The 21305-nt window shown below is 41.2% G+C and overlaps 2 protein-coding genes and 1 pseudogene across 2 annotated transcripts; all 3 read right to left on the bottom strand.

Moving 5' to 3' along the window:
* Window positions 1-2570: 2570 nt before the first annotated feature.
* On the bottom strand, window positions 2571-4042 carry LOC105944510 (annotated as a pseudogene).
* Window positions 4043-9907: 5865 nt separating this feature from the next.
* Window positions 9908-10809, bottom strand: LOC101617436 (mitochondrial ornithine transporter 2). Its single transcript, XM_004664682.2, has one exon. The coding sequence runs from the start codon at window positions 10804-10806 to the stop codon at window positions 9997-9999; it is 810 nt and encodes a 269-aa protein (XP_004664739.2). The 5' UTR covers window positions 10807-10809; the 3' UTR covers window positions 9908-9996.
* Window positions 10810-18463: 7654 nt separating this feature from the next.
* On the bottom strand, window positions 18464-20711 carry Taf7 (TATA-box binding protein associated factor 7). Its single transcript, XM_004664683.2, has 2 exons — window positions 20438-20711; window positions 18464-20050 (listed from the first exon to the last, which is right to left on the bottom strand). Exon 2 carries the CDS (start codon window positions 19986-19988, stop codon window positions 18939-18941), a length of 1050 nt encoding a protein of 349 aa, XP_004664740.2. The 5' UTR covers window positions 19989-20050; window positions 20438-20711; the 3' UTR covers window positions 18464-18938.
* Between the last annotated feature and the right edge of the window lie 594 nt (window positions 20712-21305).

The raw sequence follows: 21305 nt of genomic DNA, 5'->3' as shown, positions 1-21305 counted from the left end.
GGCTGGAAGCCCTGGCGCGCCCATTCTCTCTCTCCCCCTCTATCTGTCTTTCTCTGTGCCTGTCGCTCTCAAATAAATAAATAAAAAATATTAAAATAAATAAATAAATAAAAATTGAGAAAAAAAAAGAGACTGATTGAGAGGGCAAGGAGATATGATGGAGAATGGAGTTTCAAAGGGGAAAGTGGGGGGAGGAAGGGCATTACCATGAGATATTGTTTACAATCATGGAAGTTGTTAATTAAAAAATTAACTCTGCTTCATACTGGCTTTTTCTGAAATTCTTTCCCATGTCAACACCATGAATATATTTTTTTGAAGACTAGCATCATGAAGAATATGAGCAAGTTTCATACTCTGTTGCCACATATGATCCTTCTAAGAAACCACATGCATATAATTAACACAGTTTACAGTGAAAATTGATATAGAATGAACTTTTAGATATATCATTTTATATATATATATATGTATATATATATTATAATAAAAATATATAGCATTGCATTTGATGTCACTATCAATAGCATTGCAAGATAGTGATCACCTGACCCTGACAGTGACCCAAAGGATATAATAAATAACAGAAAAAGGGTTTTGAATTGAGGGATAAATTATGCTATGTAAAATTGAAGACAAGACTATCCATCATAAAAATTTATTTGTCCAATTTTAGTGTTCAAAATAAGTATCATGGTACTAATTTAAAGATTACCAAAAACAAAAAAAATAATGTGTTTCAGAGAACACGGATAATTTTTTTTCTTATTTACTTACAAGTAGAGAGGGTTGAACAGAATTAGTGTACCAGAGCCTCTGCCACTGTAAATAAACTATAGACACATGTGCCAATTTGTGCAATTGACTTTATGTGAGTCCTGAGGAATCAAACACAGGCTATCAGGTATTACCAGAAATTACCTTTAACCAGCAAGCAATTTCTCCAGCACCTGAGATGACTGATTATAAACACATGACACAGTTTGAAACTTGGTTTTCCTCTTACTATAGAATATTATTTTCCTCGTTGTAAAATAATGTGAACCACAAGATCCTTTAGGTGCGAAATAAGATGTCACTAGTATTTGACTACTAAGAGTTTGATACAGTATGTTGAAAGCAGTATCAGTTAAATATTTTAGGTAGATAAATAATATAGTGAAAGGGCACTACAATAATTTAAACACAGTATTTCTAGCAAGCATATTTTTAATACTTACTAATATATTTATCTGGGAGACACAGAATGGGTACACCAGGGCCTCTAGCTACTGAAAAACTCCAGACACATAAATCACCTTGTACATCTGACTTACATGGTACTAGGGAATCGAACCTTACTCCTTAGGATTCGCTAGCAAGTACCTTAACCATTAAGGCATCTCTCTTGCTCAGTAACCATATTTTTGCTTGAAGTAATGTTACAAAGATTCCTCTTAGCAAGCAAAAATTATTAGTGTAAAAGTATACTTATTAATGTAGTTACCTTCTCATTCTCTCACAAAACATCCAACCAAAAACAGCTGATGAGAAGAAAGCTGATTTTTGTTGTTTTTTTGTTTTGTTTTGTTTTGTTTTTCAAGGTAGGGTCTCACTCTAGCCCAGGCTGACCTGGAATTCACTATGGAGTCTCAGGGTGGCCTCAAACTCTCCGTGATCCTCCTACCTCTGGCCCCTAAATGCTGGGATTAAAGGTGTATGCCACTATGCCTGGCTCCTATATTCATAAATTTTGAATTTCGGGGTATGATGGGCTGGCTCTCTCCTTGGAATCTGCACACATCTGAAAAAGAGAAGTAAATTCTCTAATGGAGAGTTTGATTCAGTGTAAAACATGATGTCTCAAGATTTAGACAAAGAAAGATGGTTCAGTATCTACATAACCATTTGAAGTTTAATCTTTTGAGTTCTGGAAAAAGAGAATTTGATTACACATTGAAGGAGGCTAACATTGGAGAGAAGGACCAAACTATTAGCTGTTCTTTCAGCACTCTTGTCCTCTTTGGTTTAGGCTTCCAAGCTTTGTCTTTGCATAGAGAGAAGGACAGTTTCCTTGGTCTTGCAAAGGAATTAATAGTTTAATTTTAGCTTCTGTGCAACATTAAGATAAAACTAAGACAAAAACAAGCATAATTTTTAAGTAAATTCTTATTTTGTTGAGACTGTTTCCTAAATAGTTAGAAGCCTGAAAGATATAGCAGAACACATAAATAACTTGATAAATCATAAACTATTTGTTCTTTTTTTTTTTTAATTTCAAGATACTTTATTTTCAAAATGGGTCACAACACTAAGCTTTGGGCCCATTCTGCCATTGTACAAGCTACAAATGCTTGCTCAGCAGCTGAGGGGCACACTTTAGTATGTTTGAAAAGTGAATAAAAATCCATATAAAACAAATATTCAAATAGTTTCCATAGGAACACAGATAAGTGTGACCCCATTGCCTAGCCTTCCACACTGCTGCATCTGCGCCAGCCCTACTCGTACAAAGACATTTCAAAACTAGCATCATTAAGATAAGTGGACCCCCCAAATCCCTTAATTCAAGCTACACTTGCAGTTAAGAGCTACAAGAATGGTATCCACACACTGATACTAGTGGAAGCACAGGCTGCCGGGTGACGGTCCATCCCACTCTCCTGAGCACAAGACATGGGCAGAGTGCTGACGTCCTGCTCCTCCACTTCAGGCGGGAATCCGTGCTTCTGAACTTGCTTCATGAGTTGCCACATTGGTGGTGACATCACATAATAAATAGTAGGCCTCTGGAATCCATTGAAAGTAGAAGCAGCAGCAACAGTGTATGCACCCATGTTTTCAAAGAGCATCCAATCACCCACATGCATTCCAGGAAGGTTATAGCGCTCAACGATCCGATCAAGGCCATCACATGTTGGTCCCCAAATGCTGGAGGAGTAATACTTCTCATCTGGTTTGGGTCTCTTCTGTAGCAGGGGCTTCACATGTGCATGATCATAAAGGATGTAATTAAATGATCCATATACTCCATCATTCACGTAATACATATAGGTTTGCTCATTCAATTCATCTTCATCATCGGAGCCAGTCTGCTCCTTCAGCACATTTTTTTGGCAATGATATTGACTGCAAGCGTGAAAGCTGATGCAACGTAGTATCTGCCCGGCTCTGCTATGATTCTCACACCACAGTCTGATGGAAAGTACTTATCCAGCGCTGGGTTGATCACACTGGTGATCTCTTCAAATTTAAGCTTCACATCCTCAGATCCAGGAGAACCACCACCAATATCAAGCAGATACATGCTGAAACCAATCTCAGCTCCCATGTCGAAGACACAACGGGCATCAGACACTGCCTGAACAAACGTCTCAGGATCCGTACAGCCACTCCCTACATGGAAACTGACACCAATGACATCAATATTTAGCTCTTTTGCCCGTTCCAAGAGAAGTCTGCTGATTTTGAGTGTGGCACCAAATTTAACACTGAGGTGACAGACTGCTTTGGAATCATCAGTGGCAATTCTCAAAACCAACTTTGCCTTTGGGTGCACTCTGGCGACTTTCATCAACTCAACTTCACTATCAAAAGTCATCATCTGGACTCCACTACTGGCAGCATACTTAATTTGAGACACTTGTTTACAGGGATTTGCATAGATAGTCCTCTCTGGAGGTACCCCAAGACTCTGCACCAACTGTATTTCAGTCTTGCTTGCACAGTCGAATCCTGTCCCAATGGCAGCTAGGGTGTTCACTATGGCTGTGCTATCATTACATTTGACTGCATAAAAGGGAGTGACACGAGGAAGAGCTTTTAACCACCTTAGATGTTTCTTTAGAATGTCTCCAAGGTCCGCAACATAAAAAGCATCCTTATCATCAGAAGAAGAAACTTCATTCATTTTTTGGTCCAGAATGTCCTTGGCAGTAAAGCCTTCATCAAGGATGTGGCAGTCAATCTCTTCCTTATTAAAGTTGTTCATGGTTTCTCAATGTGCCTATGGAAACTAAGAGATGGAGTTAAGGAAATTATTTCCAGCTTCTCAAAGGAAATCTGGGAATTTCAAACTTTGTGTCCTTGGAGCAGCAGTGGAAATGCTCTCACCAGGCTGGGGCGCCGCGGGCCGGCCCCATGGACATGCCGCCGTGCTCGCGCCGGAGCCGGAGGAGCGCTCCCCGCCGCCGCCGCCGCCGCGCCGGTCAGCCGCCTCGCTCCCGCCCGCCGGAGATGCCAGCCGCCCGAGGTGGCGCCGAGCTGCTGGCTGAGGGCGACCGGCGGCGGTAGCGGTGGGGACGGTGGCGGCCGCGAGCGACTGACCATAAACTATTTGTTCTTTAACTTTGTACTTGTTATGTTACCAAGAGCAGATGAATAACTTAAGAGAACCTCATTGCTTTGAACATATGACTATGGTCTATTAGTTTTATTATTTATTAGTTGACCTTTAATCATATATACATACCCTCTGTAAATGTCACCCTCCACAAGCCTTTTAGGATTTACTCTGTTGCATTTCCTAATCTGACTTTATTACCACTTGGATGTTTTATATTTTTAATATTTTATTTATTTATTTGAGACACAGAGAGAAAGAGGCAGAGAGAGAGAGAGAATGGGCATGCCAGGGCCTCTAGTCACTGCAAACAATCTCCAGATGCATGAGTCACCTTGAGCATCTGGCTTATGTGGGTACTGGGGAATCAAACCTGGGCCGAAAGCATGTTAACCATTAAGTCAGATCTCCATCCCTTGGATTTTTTAAAGGAAATTTTATACATTTTCCTTGATCTCAAATGCATCTGCAGGTTACAGAATGTTACATTCCAGCAAGAGCTGGCCAACATAACAAAGCTTGCAATGACCTTTTACAGTGAATTATCTTGTACGATCAAGAAGCTTTGTGGTTAAAGGCACTTGCATGTAAAGCCTGACAGTCCAGGTTCAAATCACCAGTACCCATGTAAGACCAAATCCACAAAGTAGTACATGTATCTGGAGTTGCTTTGCAATGGCAAGATGCCCTGGTATGCCCATATATTCCCTCTCTCTCTCTCTGTCTGTCTCTCTCCCCTCCCTCCCTCCTTCCCTTTCTTTCTTCTTGCAAACAAATAATAAATAAAATATTTTTTAAAGAAGACCAAAGAGTGACACAATATACAGACAGCCAAAAATATGTATATGTTAATCTTGTAATTATTTTTGGATACAAAAGGCACCTGTCTTCCTGAAGAGCTAAAGAAGATAACAAGTAGTTATTTTTCCTAAAGGGCCAAGGGAAGAGAGGAAAAGGGAAAGAATCCAGTGGTGTAGGCTAAAACTACAGCATTTGTCTTTACAGTATTTTAAGAGTTAGTGAGAAGTGCATAGGACCTGTTGTAGTCAGGTCCAGTTGATGAGAGGAACTTGCAAGCAGACCATTTATGGAGGAAAGGATTTATTCCAAGCTTACAGATTCAGGGGTAGTTACATCAATGCCATAAAAAGCTGCTTACTTCCATACATGCAAGCAGAGAAAAAACTGAAGTGAGCATATATTCTCACTTTTGGGTTAGAGAAACTTCTCTTTTCAGATGGTAGTGACCTATGGGATGACTGGGATGACTCAAAAGGTACCATAGTGATGAAAAGTGACAGAGGAGTGCTCAGCACTGAAACCTATCTACCACACCCTCCAAGGTTCAGAGACCATTGTGAAAGAAATGGTGGAAATAATGTAAAAGCCAAAGGAAGGGCAGGACTGCTTACAATGCAATCTTCCTAACACAAAGCGTCCTGGATATCCATGACTTTGCAATGCCTGGTACTCTACCTACACAGAACTTTCATAATAGGAGGAAAAGATGATGACATCAAAATAAAAGAAAGACTGAGGGGGGAGGGTATATGCTAGAGAGTGGATTTGTGAAGGAGAAAGTGGGTGGAATTGTCATGGTTTATTGTCTATATTTATGGAAGTTTTCAATTAAAAAAAAAACTGTAGCAAGTAAAATATCCCAACACCAGCAGACACATGAATATATACACTCTCCACAGAGCTCAAGCCCATTCTCACACCTTTGGGCTGCAATCAGATTTGTCCCCAAACTCACCTTTGGGCTGGACCCCAGGATCCACTCCCAGTAATAGCCCTTCTGACAATGTAGCTGGAAACCCAAGTTACAAGCTTAATAAAACACCTGAGTCTATAGGGGATATACATTCATATTCAAGCCACCACAGGATCATCCCTTGCTTCCAGGACTACAGCCCTGAGAACCAGATCTTTTCTGGGATTTAAGTTCCTAAAATGTCACTTTAGGCTATAGAAACTTCTCTTCTTAGATGGCAGTGACCTCTAGAATGACTCAAAAGTCACCATAGTGCTGAGAAGTGGCAGAGGAGAGCTCAGCACTGAAACATCTCTATCACACCTTCCAAGACTCAGGATCCATTGCAAAAGAGGTGGTGGGAAAAACATAAGAGCCAAAGGAAGGAAAGGACTCCTTACAATGCATTCTTCCAGAAACAAAATGGCCTGAATATTCCATGATCTTGCAGTGTCTAGCCCTACCTACACAAGACCAGTATAATAAGAGGAAGAGATAATGACATCAAAATAAAAGAGAGACTGATTGAGAGGGGGAGGAGATATGATGAAGTTGTGAAGGGGCAGGAATCATGGTTTATTGTCTATAAGTTTTTAAAAAGAAAAACACAAAGTAAAATGCAGATGGAACCAGGCCCATTTGGAAAAATTATCTGTCAAATCACTTTCTTCATAGGAAACTGAAGAATAGCAGGCATGAATGTATTTCAGAGATGGTTATTCCTATAGTGTTTTTTGTTGCTGTTGTTGTTGTTCTTTTTTTGTTTTGTTTTTGTATTTTTTTTCCAGGTAAGATCTCACTCTAGCATAGTCTGACCTTATATTTACTATGTAGTCCAGGCTGGCCTCAAACTCATGGGAACTCTCCTACCCTTGCCTCCAGAGTGCCAAAACTAAGAGGATGTTGATGAGAGACAAAAGGCAGAGAGAGGGAGAAAAGAATGGAAAAGACAAAAGTAAGTCCTAGAACAGTCTCCTCACATTTGAGTCTGAAAGAAGTTATATGCTGTCATCCCTGCCCTTCACATCCCCCCCTCCCAAAAACCTATTTGGCCCAGAATTTAGGAATGTCTTTTCAATAAGAAACCTTTATAATCTCCAGGCCTTTCACCCTTAAGGAAAGTGGCCAGAGAAAAGGACAGAAACTAGAGAAAAGAAAGTAAGGAGAGATTCTTCTGATAGGGGAATAGCAAAGAATCATCCAGGGAGGTCTGTGAATAGACCTCTACTCATGAAGAACAATGTTACCTTCTGAATTCACTGATTCTAAGTCACACACCAAGATATTATAGGGGCCCCTTGATTTTTGCATTCACACAGCGAAGATCTCAGCAAGACACAGAGAGCCTCAGCAAGCAGTTTATTAGGTTACATGCAAATTTCCAAAGCCATGAGATGACTATAAAAGAAAGGATTGACCCCCCAGTCTCAGAGTTTTTTCTTCATCTGTGTTACCTAGTCAAATCATCCATCTCTCCCTCTTTTGACCAATCAATGTTTATATCCTTCCAGTGCATGTTATCCAGTTTGAACCAGGATTTTCCTTGATTTTATTACCTAATCATGGGATTTTCCTAACCTGGACTCATAAGCAGTCTAATGACCATTTATTGGCTCAGATAGCCTGTTACCCCAGGGCTAAGATTAAGCAATAGAGCTTTGCCTCTAGCCTCTTTCCTCTACTGCACATATCTTACTTCTTCCTAACATACAGATCTGAAATAATGTAAAATGTACTCAAATATTAAACCAAGAGTTAAGCATATGAAATGAGAAATGAGTCAAACCTTTACTGGATGATATGTGAAATGGAACACTGCTCTAAACAGAGGTAACTTAGCTCATAGATGCTAAGCTAGGGCATTATATAGAACTGAAAAGGCACACTTCCTGCTGGAAGCCAGTCCTACCTTTCTACCCTACTTTTAAAACAAGCCTACTTGATGAATCACCACTCCACTCAGTAAGTGCTAATTATTCAACTATGTTATCTGTAATGTAAATTATATAAATACATATATAATTATAAAATTATATAAATACATATATAATTTACATTATATGTGTGTGTGTAACATAAATGTAAGACAGAAAGTGGTTTTCTTTTCAAATAAAAGCTTAGCCACAGAGCTCCAACAAACTAGGCAGAACATTGGCATGAGCCTGAATGTCCCCACAGTCCTTATTTGCCAGCATCTGGTTTCCCTGACTCTTGATTTTCACACTATGGCATACAGTTACCATAAATATTAAATAGACAAAAAAAAAAAAACACTTAGGGAAACTCAAGTCTTCACACAGGACTTACATTCAGTTAACAGTGACAGACACACATGGTGTGGGTTATTAAGACTGGTAACTCACTTCCTTTCAGATTTACAGGCATGTAAGAACACTTGTTACTAAAAGAGACCCAGTTAGTCTTAGAGCAATACAGACAGATGATGCTTAATTAATGGTGTAAACAATGACTGTCCTATAATGTAAGGTCAAAGGATAACTGCTCAAATTCAAATCGGTGGAGGTCAGCTGAACCATGATTTTGGGGGGCTTTGATTTTGCTTTGATACATGTGGAATTTTGTTGGGGTTGTCAGGGCATATATGAATACATATAATTTAATAAAATTGTTTCTATTATGCTTCGTTGCTTTACATTGCCAAATCCAGCCATTATTAAAATTCACTGGCAACCAGTGCCACATTTAAAAGACTCTAACACTGAAAATGGCAAGGAATGGAATCAAGGTAAACTTCAAGAACATGTTAGCTCTGACATGGTTCACTGAGGAATTAAAACATTTTAACTTCATACTAATTATGCCTGAGAGATGACTCCACCCAGGAATACTGCCACTTTACCAGCAAAAAAAAACCCAAAACCTTCACTTGGTTTCTGTACTTTCTGTTCTCCAGAAGAATTTCTGAGTTGTAGAGGTACAGAGAACAGTGAGTGACCTAAAATGAGTCAACAACTTGTCAGCCTACACGACATTCTGGAAACCTATCCAGGTAAGGATTGTAAAAACAAAAAAACAGAAGCAAAGACTTTTCTTCCATATGGCTCTTTATCAAAACACATCACAGCCCCATCTCTGTAGCTCTTTCCTGAGTTTACATCCTGGCTCTCTGGGAGAGAAGCAAACCTGAAACAGGTGAAGGATATGCAGCTTCTTAAAGGCCTAATACTCAAGGCCACATCTATCAATATCATCACAACATGCAATACAACCCCACTTTAAAAATGAACACTATTTGAAGAATAAAGTAGAAAATCTGGAATGCCTACTCTGAAACTTTACTGAAGAATGTGGAAACTATACTAGAGGGCAGTGACATTTTCCTCTTAGAAACCTGCATGGACATGTTAGTTCTTAGGCACCACACACAGTCTTTAAAAAGTATTTCACAGCCCCGTGTGGTGTATGTGGTAATCAGGTTTTAAAACTGACCCTATTCTTTGAGATAGACCCTATATGTTAAATGGGTTAAACAATCACTTGTAACCTATCTTCATGACATATGACCAACTCTAGATGTGATGTTTGAAACTAACAGGGAGGCAAATTATATTTCAATCCTGACATATAACCATCCAAACTTCATGTACACATTAGGTTTGTGAGAAAAATTCTTGATAGAATTGTACTTAGCCTTTCAGAGTAGGTACATTGGGCCATGGGCTCACCCTGTTTATCCCACCAACAGCAAGAGCAGCAACATTTATATTTCAATGTGATTGTGAGCAGAAATTATGTATAAAATAGAGAACCTTCCATAAAGTTTGCCATTTAGAGTAAAGGAAGACAAAATTAAAATTCTCACACAGGCAAAAATAATTCCATGTTGTACTTGTACTCGTTGGGCCCTAAGCATCATAGTGCTCAGGCTTCTGTGCTGGAATGCAAGGTTCAGCAAGACATTTCAGTATTCTTCCAAGTTCCTCATCATCATCTTCCTGCTGTATTCATAGGCCAAAAATAGTGCCGCATTGGAAGGAATGGCTCTAATGAGAGTAGCTTTCAGTCCAGAATATAAGACCAATATTCCTTCACGTCTCACAACACTTAAAAAGGTGAAGATGAATCCTTTCTGCTTTTCTAACGTAGAAAGAATCTGAATTCTGGATTTGATACAATCCACTGGGAATATGACAAGCCAGAAGCATATTCCAGCAGCACCACCACTTAACATCAAAGGGACTGGGCCTAGTTCATCCTTTGATCTTCCTGACGCAAAAAACGACCTGCTGAGTTCATAGCCACCAAAGAAGACAAAATAGCCGGGTACTTCCTGAACTACAGTAGTCGTGAGTCCCTGGTAGAAGCCTAAAGGGCCATCCTTCCTAAGAATGCTCCTGACAACAGACCAAATTGTGGTGTGGCTTTGCGCTGTCTTCCCGGACATCTTCATTTCGTACGCGGTCTGCAGCCGGCACTTCACCAGCTCCGAGGGGCAGAGGACCAGCGCGGCAAAGGCGGAGGCCAGCGAGCCTGCGGCGGCCGTCTGCAGGTCGCTCAGCTCGGCCGGCTCGCGCAGGCCCGACACCTTCCGCACGAGCTGTCGGCAGAAGCCGTAGCACCAGAAGAGGACGGAGCTGTGGGCCACGTAGGCCATCATGGCGGGGCCGGTCCCCTTGTAGAAGCCCCGGATGCCCATTTGGTGGTAGATCTTGCGGAAGCAGTCGGCGAGGCTGGCGTACAGGGTGGGGAACGTCTGCATCTTCACCTTCATGGTGTCGAAGGGCTGCCCGGTGAGCACGAACGCCACGCCCCCCGCGGCCCCCGCCGTGAGGTCCACGGCCGCCTGGACGGCCGGGCTGGGCTTCATGTTCTCCGCGCGTCCGCGGGCCTCGGAGGAGAGCCGGGCTCTGGCCGGCCACGGGGCCCGGCGGGCTCCGCCCAGCGCTCGCCGCGGAGGCCGCTCAACCCCAGGCCCGGCTGCGGGCTCGGGAAGGACCAACCTCCGGCCGGCGCCCGCGCGCCCTCGAGCGCCAGCTCGGGCCACGCCTGCGGGGGGTCCTGGGGCCGGGGAGGAAGGTCGGTGGGAGGGCGGGCGTGTGCTTAGCTCGCTCCCCCTCTCCCCCTCCCCCTCCCTCTTACTCTTTTTAGTGTTGCTCTGCTTTTAAGAAATACGGTTTTTCAGGGATGGAGAGGTGGCTCATCGGTTAGACACTTGCTTGCAAAGCCTGATGGGCCAGGTTCGATGGGCCACGTAGAGTCAGATGCACAAAGTGGTGCGTGAATCTGAGGTTTCTTTGCAGCAGCCATATTCTTTCTCTTTCTCTCTCTCTCTATCATAAATAAAAAAAGAAATACGACTTTCCAAGCGTCGTCGTAGATCTATCCATTTCCTGTGGCAATGGCAGTGTTTCAAGTTAAAATTTCAAAGGAGCCGGGGATGGTGGCTCACGCCTTTAATATCAGCACTTGGGAGGCAGAGGTAGGAGGATCGCCGTGAGGGCACCCTGAGACTACGTAGTGAATTCCAGGTCAGCCTAGACTAGGAGATAAATCCTACCTCCAAAAAAAAAGAAAAATCAAAGAATCTTTTTCTACAACATCGCTTCATCCCTGCTGAGCACAATCCACCAGAAGTATTATCTTTTGTCCAACGATCCCCCACCCCCCACCCAGGTAGGGTTCACTAGCCAAGCCTGACCTGGCGCTCAGTAGCACCAGGCTGCGATTAAAGGCGTAGAGGCCACCACATCCAGCTAGTCCAACAATGAGTTTATTCCTTACCCTCACACATTTTTACACATAAAAATGGCCTTCACAGAATGTCACTAGGCTTTTAAACCTTGCCAAACTAGCTTTGGAAGTTTTGTAGTTCTCCTGAACTTCCTTGCCAAAGAACAAGGTATGCTTTTGATGTTAATATGGAAGCATTGTATTATGTAGAATGTGCCAATTACCTATACCCTCCAAATGTTTTTTTTTTTTACTCATACGCGTGGCTTCCATGAAGCACACCTTGTATCAAAGTTATTAACTGTTCCAAATGCCATTCAAATTGATAAAGATTCCCCCATTTATTTTTTTAATATATTTTATTTATTTATTTGAGGGAGAAAGAGGTAGAGAGTGAGAGAAAGAGAATGGGTGCGCTAGGGCCTCCAGCCACTGCAAACGAATCCAGATGCATGCACCCCCTTGTGCATCTGGCTTACGTGGGTCCTGGAGAATCAAACCGGGATCCTTTGGCTTTGCAGGCAAATGCCTTAACTGCTAAGCCATCTCTCCAGCCTGAAGATTCCCCCATTTCTTAACATACAATATGAAATAGTTTCCATGGATGGAACACGGTCTCAAAGGAGGCAACAAGAGTGAAGATTTAAAGTACACAAGCTATTGCTGCATGGGATTCTATGGTTTTTAATTAAAAAAAAAAAAAAAAAAAAAAACTTCAGCAAAATGTTTCCCCCTTATGTTCCTGAGGTGATGTGGGGAACTGAGCTCTGCTTTACAAACCTGAGAGGGAGACTAGATATGCTGAAGTGATTCTCTAATTTAGCTTTCTTGGTTGATTCTGGTTGGCTGTCAAAATTTGAAAGTGAGGCACTAAAAAGCAGATTATGTATGGATTGTTTGTCATAAGTATTCACTGCAATAAATGGTGACCTGCCCTTTTCTTTGGAGTATGCCTAACTATCAGCATTTTGAAATCTTTCCTCTGGGAAACAATCTTCCAACCTTGACAGTGTGTTGTATGTGGGGTGGGAAGGTTATATGCCTTGATACTGATTTAATGAGAAGGGGATTCCAACAGTAAAATACATAGACTTGCATATTATTTCCTTTGCAGATATTGTCCATCCCAGCCTTCACTGGTGCCTGTTTTCTTTGAGTATGTTCCACCTTAGGTTCAATTTATACAGAAAATAAATTTTGTGGAGCTAGAGAGATGGCTTAGTGGTTAAAGGTACTTGCTTGCAAAGCCTGAAGGCCTGGGTTCAGTTCCCCAGCACCCACATCAAGTCATATACACAAATGTGCCTGAAGTTTGTTTGCAGTGGCAAGAAGTACTGATGTTCTCATCCTTCTCAGAAAAATACTTTTAAAAATTTAAAAACAGAACATACACTTTCTATCCTAAGATAGGGAAGTTACCTGGTTTATAGAGATCAAAACTTTAATGAATCTTATCCCACAGCTAGTAATCAATAGTGGATAGTATTAGAAAAATATCTTTATTATGAAAAACACAAGAGTTATACATGTTGATAAGGATATTCATATTTTTAGAAACGTTGCAAATGTATAATTTTTACATTGTAAACCTAAAATTGTATCTAATAGTACACACCAAGTCATGAAATGGTACATCTTAAAATGTTGAATAGTTTACCCTAGATGGTTTATGAAAGGGATGATGATGTTCTTATTTTTTGTAGACCCTCAGAAACACTTAGATTTACAGGGAGTCCCTTTAATATTTTAAGCATTTTTAAAATATTCTTAAGCACTTGCTCACGAGAGCAGCAATGTAGTAGTATGTAACTCAGTGGTAGAGAGTATGCCTGGCACCTGTGAGGCCCTGAGTCTCATTCCCAGCAGTATTTTTTTTTTAATTTTTATTTATTTATTTGAGAGCGACAGACACAGAGAGAAGGACAGAGAGAGGGAGAGAGAGAGAATGGGCACGCCAGGGCTTCCAGCCTCTGCAAACGAACTCCAGACACGTGCGCCCCCTTGTGCATCTGGCTAACGTGGGACCTGGGGAACCGAGCCTCGAACCGGGGTCCTTAGGCTTCACAGGCAAGCGCTTAACCGCTAAGCCATCTCTCCAGCCCCCCAGCAGTATTTTTTAAAAAAAGTTTTAGGGCTCGAGAAATGGCTTAGCAGTTAAAGTGCTTGCCTGCAAAGCCAAATGACCTTGGTTCGACTCCCCAGTACCCACATAAAACCGGATGCACAAAATATCTGGAGTTCATCTGTTTATAGTGGCTAGAGGCCCTGGTGTACCCATTCTCCATCTTCCTCTTTCTCTCTAATAAGATATTAAAAAACCCAACTTATGTGAATATTTTTTTTCATGAACCCAAAAACAAACTGTAGTGCCACCTACCATATTCATTAGCCATGAGACCTGTGAGAAAAGGGAGTCTTGCATGCTTAGTATTTTACTTGGATCCAAATCTTCAATTGTCTTTATCTTTTAAAGTTTATGTAACAGATAAATTATACATTTCAGAGTATTTTAACGTATGCAAAATTTCCCATAAGCAATTGAGCTAAAGTAATAAGCTGAGTCAGTATGTTTATCCTGCAGGTATATTTGAAATAAACTTGCTATAATTTATAAGCTGAGGTTTAGAAATTTTATTAAATTTGAGTTCATACACATTTAAAACAGCTGGTTCTTGAGCCAGGCAGGTATGGTGGTACACACCTGTAATCCTAGCACTTGGTTGAAACAGGATGATTCAAGAGCTCAAGGCCTGCCTGGGCTACATAGTGAGGCTATTGCAAACAAAACAAAAAAAAAGCTGTTTCTTTGTAATACTTCCCATTTTAGCCACACTTTAATTCAATTTGTTTAATCCCTACTGTAGTCCATACTCTAGTTAATGGGCAATATTTCCTTTTTATTTCACTGCTTGCTTACTATATTCTACCTAAGTCCTTTATGTGATTCAATGGTCAAAACCCCAACAGCTCTATAAGATTAACAGTACTACCACGTCTATTTTGGAGATGAGAAAATTGAGGCAAACACAATAGCTTATATACTAAATTGTACTGGATCATACAACTGATAAATCAGTTGTTACAAATCAAGGCCAGGAATGGCTTCAGAGTAAGTTGGAAGTTAGCCTGGACTAGAATGAAACCCTACTGCACCTGGCCTAAAATACAGGCCTGAACCACAACAGTGTTCTAGTATGGGCTAGAGTAGCAAGGGGTTTTTGAGAGATAAACAGAGAAAGTCAAAAGAAGGGTACTATTTTCTGGTTTCTGCACATGAGCAGGGCAGTCATACCATTTATTTACCCTGAAACACAAGAGAACAAGTTTTCAGGGAAATGAAGAGGATGAGTTTCTTTTGAACAAGTGTAACTGACTTGCTTAGAGGATGTTTCCAAGTGTTTCTCAGCACAACTGAACATATTGACTCTGAAGTTCATGAGATCAGGCTTAGAAATGTGGTCTTGAGCCTGGTGTGGTGGTGTGGCACATGCCTTTAATCCCAGCACTAAGGGAGGCAGAGGCAGGAGGACTGCTGTGAGTTCAAGGGCCACCTTGAGACTACCAAGTGAATTCCAGGTCAGCCTGGGCTAGAACAAGGCCCTACCTTGAAAAAAAGAAAGAAAAGAAATGTCTTGAGAATCCAAATAGAGCTAATAACTGAACCAGAATTAAGGCTATCATGAAGCTATTTTGTTAAGTGCACCTAGCAGCCTTTCTCTCCAATACTGATGAGCTCAGATATTACCCATGTTCAGATCTAAGTAAAAATAATTTGGTAAATGATCCACTGTAAAGCCAAATGTGATGTTTTCCAGTGTCACTTAAGGGTAGCAAAATACCCAGATATATTTGAAACAGAATTTTAACCTGCCACCCTAATGTGAAGAAAACTTGATTTTAATAATTTTCTAACCTCAAGAAATGCTACAAAGCCAGATAGTAAGGGAAACCTTGCTTTAAGCTTTGAAAATATTTTGGCAAAAGATAAATAACCAGATGTGAGAAAAAAAATTACTTAGACTGGGCATGGTGGCACATGCCTTTAATCTCAGCACTCAAGAGGCAGAGGTAGGAGGATTGCCCGAGTTCAAGGACACCCTAAGACTACACAGTGAATTTCAGGTCAGCCTGGGCTAGAATGAGACCCTATCTCAGAAAAACAAAAAATAAAAACCACTCATATGAACTCTCTAAATATTAGCATGTATGATGACAGACAAAGTTTAGATAAGTGATTTTTAAATTTTATTTATTTAAAATCAGAGAGACAGAGTATGGACTCAGCATGGCCTCTAGCTACTGCAAACAAACTCCAGATGCATGTGCCACTTTGTGCATATGGCTTAACAGGGATACTGGGGAATCCAACCCTCGTCATTAGGCTTTGCAGACAAACAGCTTAGCCATTGAGCCATATTTCCATCCCATGGATAACTGATTTTTAAAAACACTGCATGGGCCAGGGAAATGGCTTAGCTGTTAAGGTATTTGCCTGTCAAGCCTTAGGACCAGGTTCGAGTCTCCAGGATCCACATAAGACAGATGCACAAGAGGGCACATGCATCTGGAGTTTGTTTGCAGTGGCTAGAGGCCCAAGCATGCCCATTCTTTCTATCTGCCTCTTCCTTTCTTTCTCAAATCAATTAATTAATTAATTAATTAAAAACACTACATCACTAATGTTTCCTATCAAATAAAAAACTTGGGCTGCAGAAATGGCTTAGCAGTTAAGTGCTTGCCTGTGAAGCCTAAGGACCCTGGTTCGAGGCTCGCTTCCCCAGAACCCACGTTAGCCAGATGCACAAGGGGGTGCATGCATCTGGAGCTCATTTGCAGGGCTGGAGGCCCTGGCGTGCCCATCCTCTCATCTCTCCCCTCTCCCTCTCTCCTGTCACTCTCAAATAAATAAATAAAATAAACAAAAAAATTTTTAAAAAACTTTACATGACCTTTAAAATGTTTATTTCAAGAAGCTAGTGCTTTCAATCGTGTTTTCTAAACCAACCTAACAAAGTTACAGCTCTGTACCTATCAATCTGATTTTTCATAAATATCTTTTGTTTGAAGCATTAAATTCTTCAGACAAAGTTTAAGAGAATGTGAACTGACCACTTTAGTGGGCAATTCTGGTAAAATGACAGGGATAAATCATTTCAGTTGTAAGAATATTAATTGCAATTATTAAACTGAAAGTAATTAGAAATACATTAGTCAAAAATCAGTGGAGAGGGGCTAGAGAGATGGCTTAGCAGTTAGGCGCTTGCCCGTGAAGCCTAAGGACCCGGGTTCGAGGCTCAGTTCTTTAGGACCCACGCCGACACAAGGGGGCTCACGCGTCTGGAGTTCGTTTGCAGTGGCTGGAAGCCCTGGCGTGCCCATCCTCTCTCTCTATATATATCTGTCTCTTTCTCTGTCACTCTCAAATTAAAAAAAAAAAAATTAGTGGAGATTGCTCAGCGGTTAAGGTGTTTGCCTGCAAAGCCTAAAATTTCAGGTTTGATTTTCCAGTACCCACATAAAGATGCACAAAGTGACACATGCATTTGAAGTTCATTTGCAGTGGCTGGAGGCCCTGACACGCCCATTCTGTCTCTCCTCCTCCTCTGCTTGCAAATAAACATGTTTTAAAAAACCAATGAAGCTGGGTGTGGTGGCACACACTTTTAATCCCAGCACTTGGGAGGCAGAGGTAGGAGGATCACCTTGAGTTAAAGGCTACCCTAAGACTACTTAGTGAATTCCAGGTCAGTCTGAGCTACAGTGAGACCCTACCTCAAAAAAACAAACAAACAAAAATCAATGAAGAGCTGGAGATGGATTAGCAGTTAAGGTGCTTGCCTTCGAAGTGTAAGGACTCATGTTCAACTCTCCAGGTCCCATGTAAGCCACATATACAGTGATGCAAACACACAAGGTCGAACATGCACACAGGGGGCACATGCATCAAGTTCAATGGCAGTGTCTGGAGGCCCTGGCATGCCAATTCTCTCCCTATAAAAGAAAAAGGCAGTCTGTTGGGCTTGCCACAAAAAAAAAAAAAAAAAATTAAAAAGATGGAGGGCTAAAGAGATGACTTAGTAGTTAAGACGCTTACCTGGAGGCCCTGGCATGCCTATTCTCTATCTCTCTCCAAATAAATAAAATTAAATTAAAATTAAATATTTTAAAAAACAAAAAAGGTGTGGTGGCACACACCTTTAATCCCAGCACTTGGGAGGCAGAGGTAGGAGGGCTGGCATGAGTTCAAGGCTACCCTGAGACTCCATAGTGAATTCCAGGTCAGCCTGGGCTGCAGTGAAACCCTACCTCGACAAACCAAATAAATAAATTAAAACCAATGGAATTGTTCCTTAGACTGTATTTGATTTTTTGTATTTGATATATTTGACTGTTTTGCTGCTTCAATTATTTTATGCAGATAAACTTAGTGCTATTTTTAAAGACAAACAAAACATCTATGAAAATTAGGGTAGTCTGAGGCTCTGTACTTAATGTTCTTAAACTTCCAAATGGAGCAGATAGTTTAGAACCTTACTGTAATGCAATGACATTTCCCCATTTTTTTACCCCTGTAGTATTTCCTGAAAACTCAATAGAATTGCTTCTTTATCTGCCAAACAGAATCACACCATTCAGTCATTAAATCCCAAGAACCCACCTCAATTTCCAGTACCTACACAAGAACAAGATAGACATTCTAAAGTGAAAATTAGTTGCTTTTATTGTGTTAGAAAACAACTTTATGAAAACTTTTTCATTTTTACATATGGAAACTTCAAGTAGCTAACAAAGTAGCCATTTTATAAGAAAAAAGAAGAAGAACTAGCTTCACTGCCTCCAGACTAGCTGCTTCTTATTGACCTTAGATAGCAAGACCAAAGAGTAGTAGCAGATCCTGGAAAAAGGACAAACAGCAAAATCCTGCAGTGAAGTGGGTAAGGATAAACTGTGTTTCACTAGTTTTATAACTTTCTTACAACCATTCTGCCTACACAACCCTACTTCCTAAAGAGAACCAAACAGAAAAGTTCTGAAAACAACTGACATAGTTCAATAGAACTTCTAGCATTTGAAAGAATAAGAACTCCCACAGATGTTTAACATCCAGTCCAAGTTCTAACAAAATTTTTTAATACTGACCAGTCTGAAAACTGGAATTAAATATCATCATTCTCACTTCTCCAGAAGGGATTCTAGCTCTTCTTGCAAAGAGCTAAGCTGCTCCTTTTCTCGGTCTTCTTTTTGTTTCAGTTCATCTAGCACTGCTTGAAACCTGTTCTTGAGCGCCAGGTTTTCTACTTTCATGATGAGATCCTCCTGGCGTTTTGCCCTGTCCTGGGTCTCTTGAAGCTTGCCTTTCATGTTATCTATCTGTTTTTGAATTCCCATAACCAGTTGGTTGGTCCCTTCATTTTCTTGGTGCTGTTCATCTGACTCATTTAGCTTTTCCTGCAGCTGTCTCTCCAGATCCTCCTCAGTGTCAATGATGTTGACATCTTCTTCATCTTGATGCTGTGTCTCATCCTCATCTTCACTGCTGCTGCTGAGATCATTGAAGATCTCTCGAAGCTCATCATGTTCTAATGAGTCATGACCCTGTCTGTGGCCAGACATTCCTGGAGATGAGATATCAAGGCCTTGATTTTCTGTCTCTTTTGTTTCATCTTCGGCAATTATCTCCCAACGAGTACTGACAGCTTCTGCATCTGTACTCAGCAACCGCTTCACTTCTTTTTCCACATCTGGGGATTCAATATACTTCTTCTTTGCTGTCTTCCGGAACCTTCGCTTTCTGACATTTTTTAGAGGCAGAGTAATTCCATGGTTCCAGACAAACTTTTTCTCTTTGTCCTTATCTTTTTTCTTGCTTGCTTTTGGATCAGCAGTAGCAACTGGTTCCTCCACAGGAGGATAGAGATCACCATCTACTGTGGATACAAGCATCTGACAAATATCAGCTGTCTTGTAAAACGTTTTTTTATCAATGGTTTTCAAGCTTTCCATAACACAGGGCAGGTCTACCAATTTTGAAGCCAATGGAACTCGATCCACTCTGACAATTCCATGACGTCCATCAGGATGTAACTCAATGGTCAATCTTTCTTTCAGGTTGACATGGCCAGACTGCACTGCCCTCCTCACAGTAGAGGCATATTCTGGAGGTAAACGTAAGATAAACTGGCTCTCAAGTTCATGAGGTGCATCATCTTTACTCTTACTCATCTTTATTTCTTTGTAGCTCACTTCTCCAATAAACACTTTTTGCACTAATAAAGTTCCAATTCCTACAACAGTTAAAAAGAATACTGTGTTATGAATTGTATCCTTTAATTTCGGAGTTCTAAATACAACAGAAACTAGCCAGAAGTTAATCTTTCGTCTATTTTGTCTTAATTTTCAATTAAATCTCAAGTCTTAAATTCTAAATATACTGACAGAAAACTAGTCTGGCTGGAAGTCTGCTAGATGCAATATCATTTTGACCTCTAGGTGTCGCTGCCCCGCAATGCATCCAGAACCAGCTAGCTTGAGCAGGAAAACAACGGCCACGGAGTGATTTTCTGCACGCACGGACAGTAAAGTCCGGCAGGCACACCCAATTTAAATATTCTTTAGTGCAAAGATACTTAAAACGGGGGACGCAGTGAGCTCTCTTCGCCTCGGGTACTTACAGTCCACTGGTGATTATACATCAGCTTTCCCAGGGGGCCGGAGCAAAACTGCAAGGAGCGGCGGGGAGCCTTGCGTCTCTTTCAGTTTCTCTGTGCGTTCGGCTGCGCGGTACTGTGATCCGCCGGTTACTAGTGAAAAGGCCCTAGACTTAGCAGCACGAAATCCCACCGAGACCAGTCATTTTGACTAACCGACCTGGGAGCTAACCAGCACAATGCATCTCCGCCGCGACCTGCGGAAACCAAGCGGAACTTTACAGCGCTGCGTCACGGGGCGGAGCCGGACGTGGCTGTGACGGACAGCCGGCCCTGACGGAAGTACTTCCCCAGCGCGAGCAGGCGCAAACACGTAATTACGCTATCTCGCGATGTCTCGGGCGGCGAGAGTTTGTTTTTACCGGAGTTAAGATTGCAGTGTTTTAAAAGAAGACGGAGCTTGAAAATGGAGGGTTCCAAAAACATGTAAATTCGCCCACCTTTAAGATAGTACAATTATGGAGTCGATGTCGGGGCAGAATAGTTTTTGGTCCAACTGGTGGTTACGGGAGCTAAAGGCACCTTTCTTTGCTTCAACAAATACCTCAGATATATGTAGCCACTTTGACTCTGCTACACGCCTTAGTAACTAACCCAAAGTGAATTTTAAGTACCCAAACCAACCGAGTGAGGTGGGCGTCCTGCTCACTATATGATTCTAAGTATATATTTTGTTAATTATGAAAGTGTCTAGAGAAGAACTAGTCTTTAGGTTTATTTCTATTTTGGAAGACTCTTTAAAAGGCAGGATTATAATTTGTAATATGTTTACATAAATCTAAATGTAAATAGAGGATTGTCTTTCAGGTGGCACGGGTTTATTTAGGACAGA

This window comes from Jaculus jaculus, chromosome 13 (assembly GCF_020740685.1).
Source record: "Jaculus jaculus isolate mJacJac1 chromosome 13, mJacJac1.mat.Y.cur, whole genome shotgun sequence".
Lineage (NCBI taxonomy): Eukaryota > Metazoa > Chordata > Mammalia > Rodentia > Dipodidae > Jaculus > Jaculus jaculus.
The sequence above is the reverse complement of the archived record's forward strand: the minus strand, read 5'-3'. Positions and strand labels throughout refer to the sequence as shown.